At 43.4% G+C, this 27,079-nt stretch overlaps 1 protein-coding gene across 5 annotated transcripts in view; it reads right to left on the bottom strand.

The window, feature by feature from the left end:
• The window catches only part of LOC115162065 (mitogen-activated protein kinase-binding protein 1), a 58,544-nt gene extending 36,998 nt beyond the window's left edge, over positions 1-21,546 (bottom strand). For 2 of the 5 annotated variants that reach the window (XM_029712997.1, XM_029713000.1), the window contains exons 1-5: positions 20,892-21,546; positions 16,777-16,868; positions 5,388-5,450; positions 3,563-3,620; positions 1,340-1,510 (exon numbers count right to left, since the gene is read on the bottom strand). In XM_029712997.1, coding sequence (XP_029568857.1) covers positions 1,340-1,510; positions 3,563-3,620; positions 5,388-5,450; positions 16,777-16,868; positions 20,892-21,005 — 498 coding nt within the window. In that variant the 5' untranslated portion in view covers positions 21,006-21,546. Of the gene's footprint in view, positions 1-1,339; positions 1,511-3,562; positions 3,625-5,387; positions 5,451-16,776; positions 16,869-20,891 lie in introns of all 5 variants that reach the window. The other 3 variants (XM_029712998.1, XM_029713002.1, XM_029713001.1) reach the window with 2 other exon arrangements.
• Positions 21,547-27,079: the final 5,533 nt, after the last annotated feature.

The raw sequence follows: 27,079 nt of genomic DNA, 5'->3' as shown, positions 1-27,079 counted from the left end.
ACAGAATGACCTTACAAGTATTCAGACCCTTTGCTATGAGACTCAAAATTGAGCTCAGGTGCATCCTGTTTCCATTGATCATCCTTGAGATGTTTCTACAACTTGATTGGAGTCCAGCTGTGGTAAATTCAATTGATTGGACATGATTTGGAAAGACACACCTGTCTATATAAGGTCCCACTGTTGAGTGCATATCAGAGCAAAAACCAAGCCATGAGGTCGAAGGAATTGTCCGTAGAACTCCAAGACAGGATTGTGTAGAGGCACAGATCTGGGGAAGTGTACCAAAACATTTCTGCAGAATTGAAGGTCCCCAAGAACACAGTGGCCTCCATCATTCTTGAATGGAAGACGTTTGGAACCACCAAGACTCTTTCTAGAGCTGGCCGCCCGGCCAAACTGACCAATCGGGGGAGAAGGGCCTTGGTCAGGGAGGTGACCAAGAACCCGATGGTCACCCACAGAGCTCCAGAGTTCCTCTGTGGAGATGGGAGAACCTTCCAGAAGGACAACCATCTCTGCATCACTCCACCAATCAGGCCTTTATGGTAGAGTGGCCAGACGGAAGCCACTCCTCAGTAAAAGGCACATGACAGCCCGCTTGGCGTTTTCCAAAAGGCACCTAAAGGACTCTGACCATGAGAAACAAGATTCTCTGGTCTGATGAAACCAAGATTGAGCTATTTGGCCTGAATGCCAAGCATCACATCAGGAGGAAACCTGGCACCATCCCTACGGTAAAGCATGGTGGTGGCAGCATCATGTTGTGGGGATGTTTTTCAGCGGCAGGGATTGGGAGACTAGTCAGGATCGGGGCAAAGATTAACGGAGCAAAGTACAGCGATATCCTTGATGAAAACCTGCTCCAGAGTGCTCAGGACATTAGAGTGGGGCAAAGGTACACATTCCAACAGGACAGCGGCCCTAAGGACACAGCCAAGACAATGTAGGAGTGGCTTCGGGACAAGTCTCTGAATGTCCTTGAGTGGCCCAGCCAGAGCCTGGACTTGAACCTGATCGAACATCTCTGGAGAGACCTGAAAATAGCTGTGCAGCGACGCTCCCCATCCAACCTGACAGAGCTTGAGAGGATCTGCAGAGAAGAATGGAAGAAACTCCCCAAAAACAGGTGTGCCAAGCTTGTAGCGTCATATGCAAGAAGACTCGAGGCTGTAATATCTGCTAAAGGTGCTTCAACAAAGTACTGAGTAAAGGGTCTGAATACTAATGGAAATGTCATATTTCATTTTTTTTTTTTTTTATACATTTGCTAAAATTTCTAAGAACCTGTTTTTGCCTTGTCATTACTTTGTCATTAGTTTAGAGAGTTGCTAGCTACCTTCCAGGCCCAAACATTGATAATCATGTCGTGCTGGTATCCCACGCTGACGATGTACTTGCTATTGGGGGAGAAGGCCACACAGGAGATGCCGTACTTATGTTCCTGTAACTCAGCAACCTGGGTCCGTTCTGCAACGTCCCACACCCGCACAGCAGGCATGTGCCCACTCTGGAGAAACAGAGAGAGAAAGACAGAGAAACAGAGTGACATAGAGAAAGAGAGAGACGAGAGAGACAGACAAAGAGAGAGACAGACAAAGAGAGAGAAAGAGAAACAGAGACAGACAGAGACAGACAGACAAAGAGAGACAGATAGAGACAGAGACAGACAAAGAGAGAGACAGACGGACAAAGACAGAGAGAGACAGAGAGAGAGACAGAGACAAATACAGAGCGAGAGACAGACAGACAAAGACGGAGAGAGACAGAGAGACAGAGAGAGAGACAGACAAAGACAGAGAGAGAGACAGACAGACAGAGAGAAAATAATGCATAATAGAGCAGATAATGTACAAACCATTGTGCTTGTTTTCACTCTACACACCATGTGTCACACATCCCCCACATTCTATATTCATTTTTCTCCCACTTTTATTTATAGCAGCAAGTCAATTGTTATAATAACCACCTGACAGGTTTGTGTTCACAAGGTGATGTCGCCACAGTCAGAATCCCTGGATCATGCAGATGGACAGGAGACGCTCTAGTCTCCACTAAGCTCTTCAATGTACCCTGTAACTGCTTCCCAATCTGCTAATGATTTGTCTTATGCAACTCAACGACAGAACAGAAGATCAAGTGGAGGGAATTTAAAGAGGACAGGCGAGGGAAGCTTAAGCCAGGAAACATATTCTAATACATCCCCTCTGTACGCATCATTCTTATACTGGCTATGGAAAGAGGTACTGTATGAGCGACCTGATAAGGCATATTTCTACAAATGTCAGATACAGGTACGTGTAGTGTTTTGATGGTAAATAAATCTAACCAACTACAGTAGCAGCTAGGTACAGTAAACCCATGGTTGGGATTAGCTTTTGCTGCATCTCCTTAGAACAAAACACAATCAGGAGAGATGTTGTCTAGCTCTTTATAAGAAATAACAGAAGCAGACTGAACAGAGGGACCTCCCTTTGAGAGCATACATAGGGGAGGCAGCATTGTCACTGACAGCATGGTCAGTCAGCTACACCACAGACGACAGAGAGGCAGGGTGAGCTGAGCACCAGCACGTGCTGTGTGCCTTCTGCCACTGGCACATCCATGGAAGTCTCCCTCTTTCCTCTTCCTCTTCCCTCCCTCTCTCTCTCTCCTTCAGACAGCTGACAGAGTCAGTCTGGCACCCTGCCCCCTCCTGCTGCCATGGCAACCCTGCAACAGCACACACACTTTTCTGGCTAGTATGGATTAAACTAACACACACGCGTGCACTGAGAGAGTCAATGGTGCAGTGCGAACACACACACACACACACACACACACACACACACACACACAGTGTGTGTTTTCATGGTACAGTCACAGCTATAGACACAGTCCTTTGTAGATGTGGTACAGACAGTGTTCCGTTTATGAACTGTGGTGTTGGACGCTGCAATGATAGCTCTACCATGCCCTGGCAGTGGATCAGGAAACGGTCAGCAATTTTTTAGGAAGCTACAGTATCATCATTTCATCACGGCATGCAAAGACACAATATAGGGCCCTAAAAAAAATCTGTTTTATATTTTGCCTGATTACGTTTAGTTTTTTCCAAAATTCTGTTTTGTTTTTCCAGGTGTCCGCTTTCCCCTATTTTCAGGTTTTCACTCTCAAATCACACTTTTCTTTATAGAAAAGTAGCATAGGCTACTTTGTAGTTAACATTTAACTGAAGGTTTTTGTGAAAGCCTTTCCATCTACCAGAAGACTTTTCATTAGCATCATCGCTAACAGCTACACAAAGTGGTAGACGCTCGCACTGCACATACAGATGAGGAATTCTCTTCGCTTTTTCAGAAAGTTGCAGGAAATACAAATCACTGATGGATTCTGTTCAAGTCTTATGATACAATTTGACAAATTAATTCACTTTAAATACATTCAGTTGATTCCCTATTAAGTTTGACACATTTTTGAATACTGTTGAATTCTGTTTTAATGTCTGGATTCCGTGATTCTGTCCACGTTTTTTTTTCGCATCACAGATTTTATAGGTCCCTAACAATGGAATGACACTCACCTCTCCGGTGACCACAAATTTGCCATCAGGGGAAAATGACAGAGTGGTGATGGTTTTCCTGTGAAGAGAATAGGAGACAGAGGAGAGGAAACGTTTCATTACTGTCGAAAATAAGTGAATGCATCCTGGTCTCGAGGGGTTTTTCCGCTTGGGGTGTACTCTATGACAATGGCACACTCACCACAATCAATACATCAATCTGATGATTATCGTCACACACTAAAGTAAAGATTAGAGGCTCCTACACCACAGGAAAGGAGTCCTACACAATTGCTGCTGTACCAACAGTACAGTCTGAGAACAGTAAAACGATACACCCTGTGGTGGTAAAGACGAGTGTTGCAGAAATAGTATCTGGCTGAATGGTCACCTCAATGGCCTGTGACTGGGAGTCAAATGGTTGTTTAAAAAGGTTCAATTTCAAGGTGTTTCTTAAACTGTTGAAGCCGTTACCACGGTCCAGTACTAGCACACAGAGATTGTCTGGCAACCTATGTTGTGCAATACTTCATTGGAAATACATTTATGCCCTAGGGCTTATGTGGGGAACCGGTTGCCATTTGGAACGCTAAATTTCCCCCTAGCTAGGTGTCGAATGTTTGATGCATAGCCAAGCAGCTTTTCTCTTATCAAATGTTGTATTAAGCATTACTGAACTGTGATCTAATCACGGCAGGGTAATAATTAGTCTGTAGAGTGATGAGCTGTAGGAGTAAAGCAGAGAGGGAATTAAGTTCCAGTTTTAGTCTCCAGCAAGGAGAGATTAAGAAAACAAACTCATCTCGGTATATGACAGAATGAAGACTGGATGGAGCCAGCTAGTCACATTGATTTAGAGGACATTTTTTCAGCCCTAATGACGCGACCACATCTACCTACCTGTGCTTTTTCCACACATGAAAGGGGTTGGCAGTGGCTTTGAAGCCGGGTGCTGCTTTGGTCGTGGCTGACTGTCTGTCCAGTGCTCTTGTTCAGTCGTTCCATAAGCCATGTTGTGTTAGACACTATAGACTAGCTCCCTCCCGCTCATCCAGATGGCCTGTATTTACAGGTCCTACAGAGTTAGGCAATCCTACTCCATGGAACCAAAAATCTTCACTATTATTCTACAATGTAGAGAATATTAAAAAATAAAGAAAAACCCTGGAATGAGTAAGCGTGTCCAAACTTTTGATTGGAACTGTATATGGGTGGCAGGTAGCCTCGAGGTTAGAGCGTTGGGCCAGTAATCGAAAGATCACTTGTTCGAATCCCGGAGCCGACAAGGTGAAAAGTCTGTGGCTGTGGTCTTGGGCAAGGCACTTCACCTGGAATTCTCCAGGGCTTCCCACTGGACTGATGCAAATAATCATGATCATTCTGCCAGGTCAGCATAGGCTACTTTGTAGTTCAAATTTAACTGAAGGTTTTTGTGAAAGCCTTTCCATTTACCAGAAGACTTTTCATTAGCATCATCGCTAACAGCTACACAAAGTGGTAGACGCTCGCACTGCACATACAGATGAGGCATTCTCTTCGCTTTTTCAGAAAGTTGCAGGAAATACAAATCACTGATGGATTCTGTTCAAGTCTTATGATAAACTTGGACATGTCTTGAGACACAGGTGATGGCTGGGTATGTAGCCTATGCAACAAACCAAGACTATTGTCATGGAATTGCTATTACAATCGTTACTGTTGTAGTTTAGGTATGTAAGCTATGTATGAGGAGGAACCCTTAAGCCTAAGTGACTGTGACTAGCTGGCTGCAGCCACCCACTCTCCTGGCTTTGCCTGGCTTGACGGACTGACCAGGAGGCAGCAGTTACACCGTATGAAGCCTCACCTGGAGCTGTTGAGGATGTGATGCTGTTTGTTCTTCTTGGGGTTCAGCAGCACCACCACACATCTGTAGGAAAGAGAAGGACGAGAATAGGGGTTAGACTACATAGGCCTACTCAGGGGAATGACCCCAATAATCAAGGCTCAGCAGTCTCCCATGTAGCTCAGTTGGTAGAGCATGGTGCTTGCAACACCAACACCAGGGTTGTGGGTTCGATTCCCACTGGGGACCAGTACAAAAAAAAGTATGGAAATATATGCACTAATACTGTAAGTTGCTCTGGATAAGAACGTCTGCTAAAATGACACATTTAAAATGGACTGCAAAGTGCTAGCTAAAAAGTACAGTAAACTAACATGCAAAGTTAGGTAAGTAATAAACTGAAACAAAGCTACTACAGAGAGTGTGGACTGAGTCACAACACAGACTACATGAAATTCCCTGTTGCCAAGCATCTTGCCAAGAATAACTCCTGAGCCGCACTAAAGTAAAGTTACATAAATACTTAATATCCCTCTCTTGCTGTATGTTAGGTTGAATATCAGAGTAGAGGACAGCATGGTTGCAAAGTCACTGTGTGTGAGTGTTTGAGTGAATGCAGGAGCACTGAGTAGCATGACCAAGCAAAAAACAGATTGCCTTTTTAAGCTGCTTCCATTTCTTGTTTCATCTCCCAGTGGGGAAACACTCCTAGAAAGGAAACAACCTTATCACATGGCAGGGAAGATGAGAGGGAATACTTGTTGTGTAGTCAGTCACTGGCCATGTGTCAGGGAAAGGCTGGGCACTGTTGTGATCATCAGAGCTGCTGGAAAAGCCTTTGAATAGAAGTGTTCCAGGTGTACTGGGGATACAATCAAAAGGGACAGCCAGGCACTATGGCATCACCGAGATTGCACAGATAAGAGGGAGAAAGTTCCAGAAAGAAAATGGTGGTGCACCTTGGGAAACTCTACAGTAGCCCTACCATACTACTGTCTACTGAGCTAGTAGCCTCTCCACCACAGAGCAGCTGACAAAGACTTGCTTTGGGGGTCTCTAAGCAAGAACATTGTTAATGCTTCATGTTTTTCTTCCAGAGGACTTCCACTGGAAGTGTGGGGGGAAAAATGAAATGCCATAAAATGAGGGAAGGATCCAGTCATACAGCAGGGTTAACAGGACTAGTGTAGAAACCTGCTGCACTGTGCTGATGCACTGTCCTACTGACACGATGCCAAAAGTTACCTAACACCAATTCACTCTTAAAGAGTCTCCAGAGAATCAAACTGGGCACTGAGACTGCAGCCCGATGCCACGCTTGTACAGGAAGTCCAGCATGTGTCTGTGTGATGCTTAATAGAGTAAAGCTCCTCAGTCCCTCTGAACTGGCTCCTACTGAGAGGGAGAGGAGGTGGTGATGGCCCATGCCAGACAACAACCGTGGCAGACTTAGTCTACCCTGGCACTGCTCATGTGTGCCATTCAGAGGGTGAATGGGCAAGACAAAATATTTAAGTGCCTTTGAACTGGGTATGGTAGTAGGTGCCAGATACACACAGACCTTCCTTCCCCTGGTCAATGGCTGTCTGAGGTGCTGGAGAGGCTTCTGCTTGCAGCCTGAAATGCCACATATGTAGGTTGCAGATACAAATGGGACTGTTACAGTAACTGGCCAGCAGCCAGCCAGCTCTCCAGCCTGGCACGGTGTAAACACGACACACAGACACAGAACGAGAACGAGAGAGAAAACCAGAGAGAGAGAGAGAGAACGAGAGAGAGAGAACGAGAGAGAGACAGACTGCGTCCCAAATGGCACCCCCTATTCCCATAAGGGTCAAAAGTAGTGCACTACATGGAGAATAGGGTGCCATTTGAGACAGCATCTGTTAGTCAGTGGTTGACTACCTAGGCCCCTGCAGCAGGGTTTATGCTGCCTGCTTGCTGGTGTCACATTTCAGAGAGCAGCCAGAGAGGACTGTGGGAAGACGGGACAGGCAGGCCAGCTGGGCCCCAGGGTGAGAGACCACACCACAGAACAATTCCTGTCTGCTGTGCTGTCATCTCATTCAATAGGTAGGAAACAAGCTGCTCGTTGTTGAGTGAGTGCACTACATCACTGCCTTCCATGCCTTGGCTGTCATCGGTTTGTGCTTTATGAGCCTATGTCAGCAGTAGAGGAATGGCTCATGGCTGTCTACTCTGGGGCAGTACTTCAGCCAGAACTACTGGGGTGGGAGGGGAATGAGCTCATGGATCAATATACCATTACTCATTGCACCACAAACACACCATAAAACGCCCTCCCTCCCTTCTACAGTTCCACTGGGTTTTACAGGGGAAGCTAGAGAGTGTGGAATATTGAGTGGTTAGAACATAATAGCATTATTGGATTGGAGTGTACGTAGAACCATGGGATTGATAAAACAGGGCTCAGATCAAAGACCTGAGGAGGAGTGCTGAACGTGAGCCTCTTCTCTCAGACAAAATAATCCTACACGTTCTCTTTCCCACAACACAGGCTGCAGTACTAGGCTAGCACAAACTGCCAACTGCCATCCTGTTTTTTTCTATCCCAGACACTGCTGGTCATCCTGTGTCAGCAAGCACAGTCAAATGAACACAGTTGGCTATTTATTAGCAAAGACATCAGGAAACTAACAGCGTGTCTTGAAGATCTACAGAGTAGCCTAGATAATCAGTAACATCACTACTACCTTAGGCTAAGCATTAGGAAAAGCTCTAATGCTTCATCAAAACATGTTTTCCCCACCTATGCCATGACACTAAACAAACAGACAAGCTCTAACCTGCAGACATTAGCTCCATCCAAAATGGCACCCTATTCCCTACATCAGGGGTATTCAACTCTTACCCTACGAGGTCTGGAGCCTGCTGGTTTTCTGTTCAACCTGATAAATAATTACACTCACCTGGTGGGCCGGGTCTTTTTTCCTTATTAAACAGGTCGGGGCAACTGGGCTGGTTATACACTATACAGTACCAGTCAAAAAGTTTGGACACACCTACTCATTCAAGGGTTTTTCTTTATTATTACAATTTTCTACATTGTAGAATAATAGTGAAGACATCAACACTATGAAATAACACATATGGAATCATGTAGTAAGCAAAAAAAAATCAAAACATATGAATCAAAATATATTTGAGATTTGAGATTCTTCAAAGTAGCCACCCTTTATGACAGCTTTGCACACTCTTGGCATTCTCTCAACCAGCTTCACCTAGAATGCTTTTCCAACAGTCTTGAAGGAGTTCCCACGTATGCTGACCACTTGTTGGCTGCTTTTCCTTCACTCTGCGGTCCAACTCATCCCAAACCATCTCAATTGGGTTGAGGTCAGGGTGATTGTGGAGACCAGGTCAACTCCATCACTCTCATTCTTGGTCAAATAGCCCTTACACAGCCTGGAGGTGTGTTGGGCTATTGTCCTGTTGAAAAACAAACGATAGTGGGACTAAGCGCAAACCAGAGGGGATGGCGTATCTCTGCAAAATGCTGTGGCAGCCACACTGGTTAAGTGTGCCTTGAATTCTAAATAAATCCCATACAGTGTCACCAGCAAAGCACCCCCACACCATCACACCACCTCCTCCATGCTTCACGGTGGGAACCACACATGCAGAGATCATCCATTCGGCAGTTGGAACCAAAAATCTCAAATTTGGACTCAGACCAAAGGACAGATTTCCACCAGTCTAATGTCCATTGCTCATGTTTCTTGGCCCAAGTAAGTCTCTTCTTCTTATAGGTGTCCTTTAGTAGGGATTTCTTTGCAGCAATTCGACCATGAAGGCCTGATTCACACAGTCTCCACTGAACAGTTGATGTTGAGATGTGTCTGTTACTTTATCTCTGTGAAGCATTTATTTGGGCTGCAATCTGAGGCTGGTAACTCGAATGAACTTCTCATCTGCAGAAGAGGTAACTCTGGGTCTTTCTTTCCTGTGGCGGTCCTTATGAGAGCCAGTTTCATCATAGCGCTTGATGGTTTTTGCGACTGCACTTGAAGACATTTTCTGGATCGACAGACCTTCATGTCCTAAAGTAATGGACTGTTGTTTCTCTTTTCTTATTCGAGCGGTTCTTGACCTAATATGGACTTGGTCTTTTACCAAATAGGGCTACCTTGTCACAAAACAACTGATCGTCTCAAGAAGGAAAGAAATTCTACAAAATAACTTATAACAAGGCACGCCTGTTAATTGAAATGCATTCCAGGTGACTACCTCATGAAGCTGGTTGTGAGAATGCCAAGAGTGTGCAAAGCTATCATCAAGACAAAGGGTGGCTACTTTGAAGAATCTCAAATATATTTAGATTTGTTTTTTGGTCACTACATCATTCCATATGTGTTATTTCATAGTTTTGATGTCTTCACTATTATTCTACAATGTAGAAAATAGTAAAAATAAAGAAAAACCCTCAAATGAGAAGGTATGTCCAAACTTTTGACTGGCACTGTATACACAAAAGTATGTGGACACCCCTTCAAATTAGTGGGTTTGGCTATTTCAGCCACACCCTTTTCTGAGAGGTGTATAAAATCGAACACACTGCCATGCAATCTCCATAGACAAACATTGGCAGTAGACTGGCCTTAGTGAAGAGCTCAGTGACTTTAAATGTGGCACCATCATGGGATGACACCTTTCCAACAAGTCAGTTTGTCAAATTTCTGCACTGCTAGAGCTGCCTCGGTCAACTGTAAGTGCTGTTATTGTAAAGGGGAAACATTAAGGAGCAACAACGGCTCAGCCGCAAAGTGGTAGGCCACACAAGCTCACAGACCTTGTCCGCAGAGTGCTAAAGCACGTAGCGCATAAAAATCATCTGTCCTCGGTTGCAACACTTACTACCGAGTTCCAAACTGCCTCTGGAAGCCACCTCAGCACAAGAACTGTTCGTCGGGAGTTTCATAAGATTGGTTTCCATGGCCGGGCAGCTGCTCACAAGTCTAAGATCATTATGTGCAATGCCAAGCGTCGGGTGGAGTGATGAATCACGCTTCACCATCTGGCAGTCCGACGGACAAATCTGGGTTTGGCTGATGCCAGGACAACGCTACCTACCTGAATGCATAGTGCCAAATGTAAAGTTTGGTGGAGGAAGAATAATGGTTCGGGCTAGGACCCTTAGTTCCAGTGAAGGGAAATCTTAACGCTACCGCATACAATGACATTGTGCTTCTAACTATGTGGCAACAGTTTGGGGAAGACGCTTTCCTGTTTCAGCATGACAATGCCGCCGTGCACAAAGCGAGGTCCATACAGAAATGGTTTGTTGAGATCGGTGACGAAGAACTTGACTGGTCTGCATAGTGCCCTGACCTCAATGCCATCAAACACTGTTAGGATGAGTTGGAACGCCCACTGTGAGCCAGGCCTGATCACCCAACTTCAGTGCCCGACCTCACTAATGCTCGTGGCTGAATGGAAGCAAGTCCCCGCAGCAATGTTCCAACATCTAGTGGAAAGCCTTCCCAGAAGAGTGGAGGCTGTTATAGTATCAAAGAGGGGACCAACTCCATATTAATGCCCCTGATTTTAGAATGAGATATTTGACGAGCAGGTGTCCACATACTTTTGGTCATGTAGTGTATTTTAACAGATAAGAGGCTGGAGAAATGATGGGGCTATAACCGTTGAGCATAATTTACATGGAAAATATTATGCAAACTTCAGCCAACCAAAGAATTGCTGCTGAATGGTAACCACTAGTTAGAATAACAATGCTAACACTGTCATACAGTTCTAAACATACTATAGAAAGCTTATATACTTGCAAAACAAATAAAAACATTGATGTTCAACATGGCAGCACGCACCTTATCTCATGCAAGTATTCTAACTGATTTCAGAGCAATATTATTTGCCTTATTTGTTGTCCTCCGTTCACGCTGAGACAGACTGGACGACCTCATCATTAATCTGCCATGCTGCAAGTCTCCTGTCCCGGTACTGTCAGGGTAAATGGCTAACTACAATGGGAGCAAAACTGGTGGTTCTCTGGCCTTAAAAATGCGTAATAGAGCTTGTATCATTTCCACCAGTAGTTTGGAAAGCAGCGCTCACAAGCCAAAACAGGTCCTCGGACATTGTGTACGACGTCATCCATTTCGTATGATATGTTACGTCCTGCAAAAAATAAATCACTGCGCAATTCGTATGACATGTAACAAATTTGTAAGTGTTTAAGATCCTGTTCAATCTCTTTAAATCTACTGTGGAACAATGCAACCCTGACGAAGGAAGCATATTGTAGCTGTACCAACGTTGGTACCTATAAAACGGATTGAATCAGAGCCATGAGAGTGTGCACAATAAGAGAGACTACATAAGAGACAGATACAGTAGTCTACTGTAGATAAACAAAGTGTTAAAGAATATATATTTACTGCCTCAGGATTGAGGCTATTCTCTGTAGTCAGTGCTTTCATTGGAGCTGTATTTTTGTATTCTCCTCAGTTTTTCTTTTCAGTCCATCCAGCGCCTCAAGTCTTACCGCATCCTTTGAGAGTACAGTTACAGATGCTGTTGTGGGACCCTCCAGCAAAGAGCACAGAGGCAGAGTACACTCCTCTACTTCTGAGCAGGGCTATCTAATAGCTAGGGGCTACAAGAGGACAATTACACCCCCCCCCCACCTTCTTCCTAACCCTCGCTCCCTCTTCACACATACGCACCCGTACACACACTCAGTTAATACGGACTCAGTTTGCTGCAGTGCGGTACGGTCAGGACAAGTCGAGGGTGCCTGTCTGACACACATCTATCTAGTCACACATGTTAGACTCCTCCAACAGCCAGCAGGACGTTAAATGCTCACAGAGGACATTTATTCCACATCACTAGAGACGCCGCTGTCTCAGACGACCCAGACATTAATTCATCCAAAACCTACACAGTCCTACCCTGTTCAATAATCTCACATGTTATTCTAGGTTGCACTGTATATATACACACTATAGTACCATGGAAATGGACCTATACAGTCAATGTGCTGCATTCAGGTTCTGCTATAAATGCACTAACAATAGGTAGGCAAAGGTGTCATTTAAAAGGGGCAATCGGAAGTTGCTACATCCATTTTTGGAATTATATGTACCCATTGATTCTTGAAGAATATAACCTATGAGCTCAGTTCAACTGTTGTACCCCATCAGAACCAGTAATAATCTTCTTTTATTCCAATGTTTGTATACAAAGTAAATGTAAACAAACAATACATAGCCTGAAAACATGGTCAAGACTATTATTATGATATCGTGGAAGGTCAGTCCATTCATGCATAGCTCGGTTTATGAATCTGAGATTGGTTACATTTCTCCAGCCCTCAGTTTTTAATCAAACAGGGGCAGGGGGAAATGTTTCATTGTTTCTACTGCTGATTGCCACTTTAAGACGTTCACAGCAAATGGTGATATCCTTCAGTCAAACAACAAAGTTATTTTACATTTAAAAAATACCCTCCCTTGTCACTGACTCAGCATTCAACAAATTGTCTTTGGGATCCTGATATTCCCATTCCCCGATAATATAACAACATTTTTTTATATACTGAGTTACAGTTCATATGAGGAAATCAGTCAATTGAAATAAATTCATTAGGCCCTAATCTATGGATTTCCCAGGACTGGGAGGCCATAAGCCCACCCACTTGGGAGCCAGGCCCAGGCAATCAAAATGAGTTTTTCCCCACAAAAGGACTTTATCACAGACAAACACTCCTCAGTTTCATCTGCTGTCCGGGTGGCTGGTCACAGACGATCCCGCAGGTGAAGAAGCCGGATGTGGAGGTCCTGGGCTGGCGTGGTTACATATGGTCTGCGGTTGTGAGGCCGGTTGGATGTTCTGACAAATTCTCTAAAACGATGTTGGAGGCAGCTTATGGTAGAGCAGTTAACATTAAATTCTCTGGCAACAGCTCTGGTGGACATTCCTGCTGTCAGCATCCCAAATGCACTCTCCCTCAAAAATTGAGACATCTGTGGCATTGTGTTGTGTGACAAAACTGCACATTTTAGAGTGGCCTTTTATTGTCCCCAGCACAAGGAGCACCTGTGTAATGATCACGCTGTTTAATCAGTTTCTTGATATACCACACCTGTCTGGTGGATGGATTATCTTGGCAAAGGAGAAATGCTCACTAACAGGATGTAAGCAAATTTGTGCACAAAATTTGAGAGAAATAAGCTTTTTGTGCATATGGATATTCTCTGGGATCTTTTATTTCAGCTCATGAAACATGGGACAAACGTTTTTTTTTGTTCAGTATACATATTCTAGAGAAGTAGGCTAAATGGAACCAATTAAATTTTCCATGAAGGATCTGGGCCATTGTGGGGTGTGGTCTGGTCAAAAAGTAGTGCACTACCCTATATTAAAAGAGAATAGGGTACAATTTCAGACGCACTCATAGCTAGACCTCGTCAGGTACAGGACTCAGCCCAGGGTCGTATTCAGTAGTGCACACCATAGAAAAGCGTAGCAAAACATTTTGAAATGAGAATGAGCGTTTCTTAAGTTCAGGTTAGTAGTCCCTCCCAGTTTCAGTCCGTTTGGTTCTTAATGAAAACGACCCGGGCCATGATGAAAACGATCCGGGCCATGATGAAAACGACCCGGGCCATGATGAAAACGACCCGGGCCATGTGTGACAGCTTTGTGTAAGGGCTTGGACTGACCCTAAACCCTCCACAGACAGACACTCTCTGGTGTGAAGCTGCTTCCTCTCCAACAAAAACATCTGCAGCGTCGTCCAAATGACACCCTATCCCCTATACAGTACACCAGTACTTTTTACCAGGGCTCATAGGGCTCTGGTGAAAAGTAGTGCACTTCATAGGGAATAGGGTGCCAATTGGGAAGCGGCCTAAGACATCTGCCGGGTCTCATTGGATCTCAGCCTAACACGCACATTAACACAAGCATCTGAGTAAGCAGAAAATAGATCTTTCTGATTCCTGTAATTCCTTGTTGGGATGCCTGTGACCATCTCCCCTCCCAATCCAAGGAATCTATATCAGGCTTACCCCGGCACTTTACACTTCCAGGAAGTAGGCTATGGCTACTGTATTTATTTAGAATCAATGATCTGTACTGATGGAACTGTACGCCACTGTGTAACCTAGTGTGTAGTACATGAGTATATATATATATCACGGACTGGTGCGTCATAGTTCCTCTCTGTTCAGTGGTAAAAGTGGCGGTCATGTGATTCCATTCGTTGTTTTCATAGCCGCACGCAGCTTTAAAGCCTAACAACGTAATGAGATGATGAAGCATGTGATAGAGGGCAGAGACTCTCCCTCACATTGTAGCCCACATTGTCCACAGTCCACCATATGAGCAGACCCCTTGGAGAGATTGAAAACAATATGTGAATGTCGGAGGCTCTTACTCCATACAGCAAACAAATTGAGTTCCCTCAGGAAAAAACTAGTTATTTTACACAGCACTTTTAAGGCTTAAGGAACCTATATGGAGCAATATCCATTGTTGTTGTTGATGGCTGGCTGAGCATAGGCCTACTCGGCAATTTAGTTGCCAATTATTAGATGTGTAGTATTGCAGAGAAACCTTGTGTGGAGACACTGAAAACTGACTTAAAGGCTCTATCATCTCTAAAGACTTCGCTCCTTAGGAGGAAAATGACATGACGTGTTATTGAAGTGATACAACGGTATGACTGTCGTAGTACAAGGAAAGCATCAAGCTGTAAAACTTTAAGCACGGCTAAAATCCTAGTTAAAGCAGTGCTTTGCACAGCATACCGCCTCTCAAACCTTGTAGAAAGGACTTTTTCTGAAAGTGTCAACCTAGCGAGCTACATAACTAAAACAGCTCCTCATGACAGTTCTTCTGTGTTCATATACCACAAGATATCTTTCCCCTGATGAATACAATACACACAGGTCCTGATCACTGCTGAGAAATGACTTTCCTCCTCTCTCTCTCCAGCTTTCTCGCTCCACTCATTCTCTGAATAATCTTACCGTCTAGGGACTTCTGAACTGTATTAAATTCAAAACCTAATGGTGCTCTGCCGCTGTTTACCTAGTCAGCTCTGACGTGACTTACTGGTGCTCTGTTTACCTAGTCAGCTCTGAAGTGACTTAATGGTGCTCTGTTTACCTAGTCAGCTCTGAACTGACTTAATAATGGTGCTCTGTTTACCTAGTCAGCTCTGAAGTGACTTAATGGTGCTCTGTTTACCTAGTCAGCTCTGAACTGTCTTAATAATGGTGCTCCGTTGACCTAGTCAGCTCTGAACTGACTTAATAATGGTGCTCTGTTGACCTAGTCAGCTCTGAACTGACTTAATAATGGTGCTCTGTTTACCTAGTCAGCTCTGAACTGACTTAATAATGGTGCTCTGTCTATCTAGTCAGCTCTGAACTGACTTAATAATGGTGCTCTGTCTATCTAGTCAGCTCTGAAGTGACTTAATGGTGCTCCGTTTACCTAGTCAGCTCTGAACTGACTTAATGGTGCTCTGTTTACCTAGTCAGCTCTGAACTGACTTAATGGTGCTCTGCCTATCTAGTCAGCTCTGAACTGACTTAATGGTGCTCTGCCTATCTAGTCAGCTCTGAACTGACTTAATGGTGCTCTGCCTATCTAGTCAGTTCTGTAATGATAGATCACACATGGCCTCCACGCATATGCTTCACATTATCCAAAAATGACTTTTTTAAATATATTTTTATTTAACTAGGCAAGTCAGTTAAGAACAAATTCTTATTTACAATGACGGCCTACCCCGGCCAAACCCGGACAACGCTGTGCCAATTGTGGCGGGGGCGGCAGGTAGCCTAGTGGTTAGAGCGTTGGGCCATTAACCGAAAGGTTGCTTGATCGAATCCCGAGCTGACAAGGTACAAATATGTCGTTCTGCCCCTGAACAAGGCAATTAACCCACTGTTTCTAGGCCGTCATTGAAAATAAGAATTTGTTCTTAACTGACTTGCCTAGTTAAATAAATGTTTAAAAAAAATGTATAGATAGATATATAGAATATATATATATATAGAATAATAATGCGCTGCCCTATGGGATTCCCAATCACAGCCAGTTGTGATACAGCCTGGATTTGAACCAGGGTGTCTGTAGTGACACCTCTAGCACTGAGATGCAGTGCCTTAGACCACCACGCCACTCGGGAGCCCAGTGGGGCAAAAGAGAAACCAACAACAAAAATTGCATTGAAGTTGAATGAACAAGTATCAGAATAACAAGATGTGGGAAGGTGAACGAGGTGAAGTACTTGGCCTGGACATTAAAACCATTTACTGAACTACTGCTCTTCATTAACACACATTTCTGTGGATTTCCCCATATTTTAGGTTTAGTTGTTGGATGTGTAACAGGTGTTGTCCGGGTCACTCACCCAGCTGGGTAGGCCACTAGTCCAGAGCGAGGGTCACAGGCCAAAGCGCGGTTCCCAAATGCGGTGATCCCTAGTACCTTCTCCAGTGTCACCTGCAAAATAAACATCACTTCAACAATACAATAAATGGACAACACATGACATTACTCACAAATAAACACCACCATAGAAGATGTTCCATAGCATATGTTAAATCATGAATATACATAAGCTTCAGGCCAAGGGTTTGTGTCAGTGTGTGTGTGTGTGTGTGCATATAGTTTGTACCCTTAATACAAAGGAGGAGGATCATGAATGATATGCTACTGTAGCTTCCCAGATGATGAGAAGCGGCATACCAGACTCAGAGTCTCGTTAATTGTTAATTGAAGGGACAAGGAACTACAAAGAAACTCTTACAAATATAGAAACAAGACCGATCAGTATCTGCTATGTAGGCCAATGCACTGCACACATACCTTTTCACAGAGTAAACAAATAGGCATTGGTCAACAACTTGGGTTATAACGTCGCTATAAGCATAGTTGAAGAGAAAAGCAGCATGTCAGCAGGCCAACTTATGAGCTAATAAACATTTTAAATGTTTTGCAAAAAACGAAGCCATCACACTGCATTGACATGTTCTCTGGGTTTCAGCAGTTTGTTAAACAGCAACGACAATTCACAGCAGGAGTAAGCCAGTCAGTAAGCCAGTCAGTAAGCCAGTCAGATAAGATTTAAGTCAAGTTCAGCTCATTGATATTCCTCTCTTACCATCTTCACAGCCTCTCAGAGATAGCCTATACGTCCCTTGTGATTGGATCCCTCCAGGCCTGCTCTTCCTCATCACCCCACAACAAACAGAAAGAACAGCCAAAGGCACCCCCCCCCCAGGAACACTGACTGAACAATAAAACCCCTGGATACGAGCTAGAATAGGCTAGCTACTTGAATCCCAACACTTCCTGGTACAGCCAGTCACCCAACTGTAATGTGGTAGATCACCTCTCCTGGGCTTCAACTGTAATGTGGTAGATCACCTCTCCTGGGCTTCAACTGTAATGTGGTAGATCACCTCTCCTGGGCTTCAACTGTAATGTGGTAGATAACCACCCCCCCAGTCATCACATGACTGTATTCAGTTACTGTGCCTCCCAGTGTGATTGTGTGTGGGGCACATTCGACGACCTGTACAGCTGCCTGTTTTTGTGCTTTCGTCGCCAACCGTTGATTCTCTACGCCTCGCTCTCTTTCTCTACGCCTACCTTGCCGGGTTGTTGGGTTCAAGTTGAAATGTGGCCATGGCAACAATCAGCAGCGGCCAGCAGTGTTGTGGAAGCAGCAAGGTGACAAATAAGTAGCTTGACTATAGGCTAATTCAGTTGTGATGTGATGAATTTATAAATGTATATAATAAATGAATGACCACTAGCCTATAGCTCATAAGACATAGGCTAGATTGTTTTTATGCAACGTCCCAACAGAGGTTGAAGATCCAGACAGGAAAAGGAAAAAAAGTGGAAATTAGGCTATTCCTCCATAAATAGAGTTTAGAACAATGTGCTTTCTGTTGTTTGTTTACAGAGTTCTACGTCAAAGGAATAATTGACTACGTCAACATTTAAAAAAGGGACTTTAATAAGCCCAGTATACCTCCTCCTTGTAAACAAAGCACATCGGAGGAAGTGTTCAGCAGCAAGTTGAAAACGAGCATTGAGCACGGAGTCCACTGCAGTCTACTTCTTCTCGACAAACTGCAGTTGCATCCATGTTCCCAGTAGGCTTCCTGATAATACATAGCCTAATCTTATGGGCTCTGGTCAAAACAACATCCATGTTCCCAGTAGGCTTCCTGATAATACATAGCCTAATCTTATGGGCTCTGGTCAAAACAACATCCATGTTCCCAGTAGGCTTCCTGATAATACATAGCCTAATCTTATGGGCTCTGGTCAAAACAACATCCATGTTCCCAGTAGGCTTCCTGATAATACATAGCCTAATCTTATGGGCTCTGGTCAAAACAACATCCATGTTCCCAGTAGGCTTCCTGATAATACATAGCCTAATCTTATGGGCTCTGGTCAAAACAACATCCATGTTCCCAGTAGGCTTCCTGATAATACATAGCCTAATCTTATGGGCTCTGGTCAAAACAAGTGCACTATAAAATGGGTCATTTGGGACCCATCCACTAACGTTACTATAGGCTACGATCCATGAGGTCGGCAGGCTCAAGGCAGCAGGTAGGCGTCCAGTACAGTAACATTCTAGAACGGTACTCACAGCCTAAGAAAAACAACGTTAGACCCAGGATACGAAGAAAACCCACTCCTCCTTAAATCTCTTATACTCAAACATGTATTCATTTGTCTGACTCCCTACTCCAGAGAGTGTTTCACACTAGGCTAGTAGGCTGTCTGCATAAGCTTGCCATCACATCTTAGCCTACACCCTAAGAAAACAAAGGCAGATTGACATCAAATGAATTAAGCTCACTTAAATAATAAACAATCACAGCAAGACTAATAATTACTCACATCATTACCTATCATGAAGCAAAACAAAATACAAACAATGGGAAGAAGTCATTTTCATATAGCTCCCCCCAAAAAATCAGGACAATCTGATGTAGTATGTTGGTTAACCTAAGGTTGTGAAGATACAGTATAGCCTACATGTGGGCTATGTAGTTGATTCCCTCATACCTGATTCTCAGCTTTCTCCCTGCTGTGTTACATATTGTCAGGCTAGTAGAGTAGTGGTAGGTTAGTGTTTACATCGGTTATGTCTCTGATGTAAGTGCCACGAAGCTCTCGTTCACACACCTCTTAAAACCCACTAGGAGAAACAGCCGTGGACACAATAAAACAATGGGACTAACAGAATGACAGAATTTGGACCTTTTAAAATAGGACACTCATCTTGCCTGAGTAACCTTCCAATGTTTAAAAAAAGATCTATATTTCTATGTAAATAATAGTCATAAGAAATCATAACAGTCGCTAGTGTACTAAAAGAGAGGGAGGGAATTGGAAAGGCTACGTGATGTAGAAAAGTGGGTCTGTACTCTGCATGCAGGCACAAAGACACGGGGCCTACAATCTCTGAGTTTATTCACACATGGGAGATTCTGCAACCATGTTTAAAGACATCTACGAATGACTGTCCAGCATGGCTTGGGGCTTGTTACAGCTTTATAGCCTACGCTTCACAGGGAGCAAGGAGGAGTATTAAGTAGCCTAAGTATGACTGTTCTAGGCACTGCCATGTCTCTTGAGACTTAGTACACTAACCACAGCCACTCCTGGGTGGAACAGGAAGGTACAGTACTGTCGGTGTCCTGCTACAACCGTAATCAGACTGGAATGCACCAGCAGAGTGAACTTCATGGAAGAGGGTGGAATTACTACACATGAAAGCTTGTCATATTGACAACATTCTTGGACTTACCGTCTTCAACGTACAGAATTATTGTCATCTATAAGAACCAATGTTATTTTTATCTGAATTGATTGTACTGCAGGTCTATTCTTCATTGCTTTTCAGGGGGTTCAGTCAACACACATGGAGAGAGAGAGAGAGAAAATGCAGGTAGCATGTAGCCTACATGGGAATGGAACGAACCAAGCAGTCAGTCTGTCTGAAAGGTGACTGCAGGACTAGGCTAGGAGGGACAACTTTATGTATACTAATGATAAGCAACCTCCATGGAGTTGCTGTAGCAAAGGAAAATAAGCCTGCATGCAATGTCAAAGAACATGTTTTTGTTTTATGGTCAGTGACACACTTCTCCAAATATGTGATGTACATGGAATCTATATGAGGATCCACTAAATAAATATGAATGACCCTCCAATGATTGTGTGCATTGTCAATATTTGACGTATTATTCCAGAACACCAGTGCAGTTGCACCACAATACATAATTCTTTCCATTAGAAAGCAATGGACTGTGCATTTAATTTTACTGCTAGATCAATGCTATTTCAATTATATACAAATGACTGATATTGCCTGGTAGGTCGCTCGCAATGTTCGATAGCAAATCTATAAACTGGTTATAAGGGTCTTCTGTCAATGTTCAAAAAACGAAAATGTACAGGGATGAGTGTCCATGCCAGATACATAAATACCTTGTTAGTGAGATTTTCTTTGTTGTTCAGGGCTTTATTCCTTCTCAATTTTATAGATGGCGAGCGAAGCAGATTTTTGATCCGACTCTTTATTGTGGAACCCTCCATCGTCATCTTCAAAAAGAAATGGACCGATCTCTTTAATCGGTTGATAGAATTAGCGCATGCAAATATGGAAACCGGTGGTGAAATACAGACACAATCATTTCTACTTCACCAAAATAAATAAATAGATCAAATAAACAGGAATATGCTGTCATGCTTCCTACAGGTTCAACGAGCTGGTTCTGTCAGCATGTGTGCAGTTCTCGTTTATTTCATTCCCTGCTCTGCCTAGAAAGCTTTTCCGCATTATCTGTCCTTCTTGGATCGCATTCTGATCCACGGAGAGGGATGCATCTGGATGCATTTGGAAAAATTGTAAACGTTCCCAGATTGTCAACAGGATTAGCTACTTCGATGATCGGGTCACAGAAGACAGTCTGTCACGGCTCTGCTCCTCTTGTCATTGCCTCCTCCTCGACGAGAACTCACCAACGATTGGCAAACTGGATCTGTGGCACAACACCAGTTGGTTAGCCAGCTAGCCAAGCTTTCTGGCCATAGAATTAGGAATTACAATACGGAGCTCTATGGTCCCAGCTGTCTCTTGCGTCCCCATATGGGCAAAAAAGATACTAAGGTTTGCTTAAACCACTTAATAAGAATATGCCCAGTGCTATTGCCTACGAGCATGTCAGTTGACAATGTTAACTAGCATTGTATCTAACAATAGTTAGCTAGCTAGATATTTAGCAGTGTCTATTGGGGCTAAGGTTAGCATAGGCGCCTTGGGTACTAGCTACCTTGCCATTGCTATAACTTTTTTCCTGGTTATGCAATGCATGGTTTAATGATCACAATTTCCAACATATCTAGCTTTCTTTTTATAACTTTCCCTTTCGTTTAGACGATTTTCTAAATCACGACTGTCAGGGCCAGACCTTGTCTCGCTTAGTTGCAAGCATCAACATTTACAGTCGTTTGTTTTGATGAGACTGGACAAGCAATCTGACCCAGATCTCACCCTAACTGGTCAAGTCATTGTCGCCATCTAGTGGTGGTTGAAAGCGGCTGGGTCATCCATCTCATGTGGACTGGGCCTGTCTGCCACTGTCAACTTGTTTTGTGTCTCCGAACTCGAATGCAACATTTGAATGAAAAGTCGGCGAATGGCGGCTTTTAGCTATTGCAAATGTAAACACAGCGAATTATAGTTGCCTTGAAAAAAAATACAATTATCGAACCTTTCATTTTCAAGACTTTTCAAACCTTTTATTAATCATTTACATGCATTACACGTTAGTCCCAACTTCCTTGTGTGCTGCGTACCTGGGCACTTGCTCCATATTATAGCTTGCATCATCTTCTTTACCCTATATGACTACACTAATACGTGTGCGGTGGCCAATGTGGTGAACCTTCTAGTGGAGTCCTCCAAATTACTCCACTGCCACAATGCTATTCTGGATCCCTTTTATTTTCCACATCCAAGAGGGGGTTGGGGAGCTTGTCAGTAAAGCATTAGATAGTCTGTTGGTTGTAGTCTGTTGGTGGCAGAAGTATGCATGGAGGGGAAATAAACATTTGGGAGGACCCCCTTCAGTCAGTGTAGTTCAACTGAGCCGAGATGAAGCGTTAGAAAAATGTGCCTTTAGAGCATTTGGTCTAATGCTAGACTAGAGCAATGCAGTGAAAATGTAGGCAATTATGCATGTGTCCAACCTGGTCTCAAAACATTTTGTATTATGTACATACATCCGAGACAATCCATTAGTATGTTACGTTTCGTACGGTATGTATTAACTCTTGAATGTCCATCACCCATTTTGTATTATACGTTACTAATTACAATTCGTAATATGTGTTACGAATTTGCAAAACTTATGATATATTACGAATTCTAGCTAAGTGGCCAGCCGGCTAACATTAGGAAGGGATTATGAGGAGCAAGGGAATGGACACCTGCAGAGTAGTAGGATAACATATTATACAGTAGGTGGCTGCACTGACCTGAACCTCGAGGTAACCACAGTAGCCGATGCCACTCTTCTGCTGCCAGTAGATGATGTTAGGATAGCTGAGGTAAATGAGCAGGACGGGAATGGCCCATATGAGCAGGGAGACCAGAGCAGCGTTGTGGGGTCGGACCAACAGAGATTTGAGTGGGAAGATTATGGACAGGACGCGGTCGGTGATGACTGCACAGATAAACATGGTGCTCGAGGTCAGACCTACAAAGTGGAGTATGTTACTCCGGATGCACAGTGAAAGGCCCATGCTCCAGTCATAGTTCTCACTTACTGCCCAGGGAGATCTATGTACTGTTTGGAGGCCAGGTAGGCTAGGTTCAGTACTCCGATGGAGCAGATAGTCCGCTGTCGAGACGCTTTGAGGCAGGTTACCAGGCTACAGAGGTTTCCAAACATTCAGAGCAGTAAGAGGCTATGGTAGAATGAGGGAATGACTGTTGCAGCCAGTTGCGTGTTTAGCTGCAGTCCTCAAAAAGGGACTAATGGCAGGGAAAGGTCTTCGATGGCCGATGTGCTGTTTCTTTGCCATGACCAGCTGTAGGAGTCTTTTCACAGTTCCTTAATCAACTGATAAATTGAATAAAATGTGTCAGATCAAACAATTACAAATCAAGTAATCTGTCAAATCTCATAGTGCCTTCGGGAAGTATTCAGACCCCTTGACTTTTCCCACATTGTTACATTGCAGCCTTATTCATTAATCTACACACAATACCCCATAATGACAAAGCAAAAAGAGGTTTTTAGAAATGTTTGCTAATTTATATACAAAAAATGGAAATGTCACATTTACTTCAGTATTCAGACCCTTTACTCAGTACTTTGTTGAAGCACCTTTAGCAGATATTACAGCATCGAGTATTCTTGGGTATGACACTATAAGCTTGGCACACCTGTATTTAGGGAGTTTCTCCCATTCTTCTCTGCAGATCCTCTCAAGCTCTGTCAGGTTGGATGGGGAGCATTGCTGCACAGCTATTTTCAGGTCTTTCCAGAGATGTTCGATCGGGTTCAAGTCCGGGGTCTGGCTGGGCCACTCAAGGACATTCAGAGGCTTGTCCCAAAGCCACTCCTGCATTGGCTGTGTGCTTAGGGTCACTGTCCTGTTGGAAGGTTAACCTTTGTCGCAGTCTGAGGTCCTGAGTGCTCTGGAGGTTTTCATCAAGGACGTCTCTGTACTTTGCTTCGTTCATCTTTGCTTCGATCCTGACTAGTCTCCCAGTCTCTGCCGCTGAAAAACATCCCCACTGCATAATGCTGCCACCACCATGCTTCACCGTAGAATGGTGCCAGGTTTCCTCCAGATGTGAAGCTTGGCATTCAGGCCAAAGAGTTCAATCTTAATTTCATCAGACCAGAGAATCTTGTTTCTCATGGTCTGATAGTCTTTAGGTGCCCATTGGCAAACTCCAAGCAGGCTTTCATGTGCCTTTTACTGAAGAGTGGCTTCTGTCTGGCCACTCTGCCATAAAGGCCTGATTGGTGGAGTGCTGCAGAGATGGTTGTCCTTCTGGAAGGTTCTCCTGTCTCCACAGAGGAACTCTAGAGGTCTGTGAGTCACCATTAGGGTCTTGGTCACCTCCCTGACCAAGGCCTTTCTCCCCCAATTGCGCAGTTTGGCCAGGCAGCCAGCTCTAGGTGGTTCCAAACATCTTCTATTAAAGAATGGAGGCCAGTGTTCTTGGGGACCTTCAATGCTGCAGAAATGTTTTTGTACACTTCCCCGGATCTGTGCCTCAACACAATCCTGTCTCGGAGCTCTACGGACAATTCCTTCGACCTCATGGCTTGGTTTTTGCTCAGACATGCACTGTCAACTGTGGGACCTTATATAGACAGGTGTGTCTTTCCAAATCATGTCCAATCAATTGAATTTACCACAGGTGGACTCCAATCAAGTTGTAGAAACAGGATGTACCTGAGCTCAATTTCAAGTCTCATAGCAAAGGGTCTGAATATTTATGTAAATTAGATAGATTTTTATTTTCAATACATTTGCAAACATTTCTAAAAACCTGTTTTCGCTTTGTCATTATGGGGAATTGTGTGTATATTGCTGAGGATTTTATTAATTTAATTCATTTTAGAATAAGGCTGTAACGTAACAAAATGTGGAAAAAGTAAAGTGGTCTGAATACTTTCCAAAGGCACTGTATGTAAAGTCGGGTCTGAAATGAATAGATCCCTTGATAAAGATGAGCAAAATAATATATTTTATACTAATACAGTTGCTCAGAGAAATAGATTTTGTTTAAAGTCAAAACATTTTTTAAACAAAATCTCATCTGAACAATTAGTATAAAATATACATTTTCATTTTTTGAGCATACAATATATACTGAACAAAAATAAAAGCATTTCAAAGATTCTGAGTTGGTCAGATACCTTCAAAAAAAAAAAGTGGATCAGAAAACCGTTCAGTATCTGATGTGACCACCATTTGCCTCATGCAGCGTGACACATCTCCTTCACATAGTTGATAAGGCTGTTGATTGTGGCCTGTGGAATGTTGTCCCACTCCTCTTCAGTGGCTGTGCGAAGTTGCTGGATATTGGCGGGAACTGGAACACACTGTAGTGCACATCAATACTGAGCATCCCAAACATGCTCAACAGGTGACATGTCTGGTGTGTTTGTAGGCAAAGGAAGAAGTGGGAAATTTTTTGCTTCCAGGAATTGTGTACAGATCCTTATGACATGGGGCCATGCATTATAATGTTGAAAGTTGAAGTGATGGAGGATGAATTGCACTAGAATGGGCCTCAGGATCTCATCACGGTAGCTCTGTGCATTTAAATTGTCATCGATAAAATGTTATTGTGTTCGTTGTCCATAGCTTATGCCTGACCATACCATAACCCCACCACCACGGGGCACTCTGTTCACAACATTGACATCAGCAAACCGCTCGCCCACATGACGCCATACACATGGTCTTCGGGGCCGGTTGGACGTACTGCCAAATTCTCTAAAACAACATTGGAGGCAGCTTATGGTAGTGCAGTTAACATTAAATTCTCTGGCAACAGCTCTGGTGGACATTCCCGCAGTCAGCATGCCAAATGCACTCTCCCTCAAAACTTGAGACATCTGTGGCATTGTGTTGTGTGACAAAACTGCACATTTTAGAGTGGCCTTTTATTGTCCCCAGCACAAGGTGCACTTGTGTAATGATCATGCTGTTTAATAAGCTTCTTGATATACCACACCTGTCAGGTGGATGGATTATCTTGGCAAAGGAGAAATGCTCACTAATGGGGACGTAAACTAATTTCTGCGAATTTCTGGGATATTTTATTTCTGCTCATGAAACACAGGACCAACACTTTCCATGTTGCGTTTATATTTTTCTTCAGTATAGCTCAGTATTTGTATTATTTAGAGTATTTTTTTGCCCATCTTTATCAAGGAATCCAATAATTCCAGACCCAATTGTATAATAAAATGTCAATACACAGGAAAATACACTCGTATAGTCTGATATTCTCATTTCTGATATGAAATCACATTTCCGATATGAATAATATTTTTTTTTTTTAAATTATTTGCTTTTCTGTAACAAGCTAAATATTATAAACAACTTTGAGCAAACTTCTAAACAAAAATAGAACTGAAGTAAGGAGGAGATTCTTCTGATCAACACTTACCCTTGGAGAAGGCAGCTGTATTTCAAAACAACTCTTCAATGTTCTGCAACTTTGTTCACACTACGGCATCATTTCACACCTGAAGAAATGATCATGCCTACATCCCAAATGGCAGGGCCCTGGTCAAGAGTTGTCTTTTGGGACACACCTATGGCTATAAATGATAATTCACAGGAGAAATTAAGACATTGTCCGGTAACGGATAAGGTCATTCGTTTGCCATTAGATCCCAGGGGACGATTGGGAAATGTCAGATCTCTCTCTGTCCTTTAAAAAGGGCAAATGAAACCAGGCAGGAGTACTTAGCATTTTAACAATCAGTTACCAATTACCCATGCATGTTCTTTCACAAAATTCCTGTAAAACAAAATGCTTTTCAAACATGTCCAATGTAGGATGTACAGTAAGTCACTTAATCTTTACAGTAATATTATATTTAAAGTCAGAAAGTAACTGCATCAGAAATGTA

The sequence above is a fragment of the Salmo trutta genome, chromosome 25 (assembly GCF_901001165.1).
Source record: "Salmo trutta chromosome 25, fSalTru1.1, whole genome shotgun sequence".
NCBI classification, from domain to species: domain Eukaryota; kingdom Metazoa; phylum Chordata; class Actinopteri; order Salmoniformes; family Salmonidae; genus Salmo; species Salmo trutta.
The sequence above is the reverse complement of the archived record's forward strand: the minus strand, read 5'-3'. Positions and strand labels throughout refer to the sequence as shown.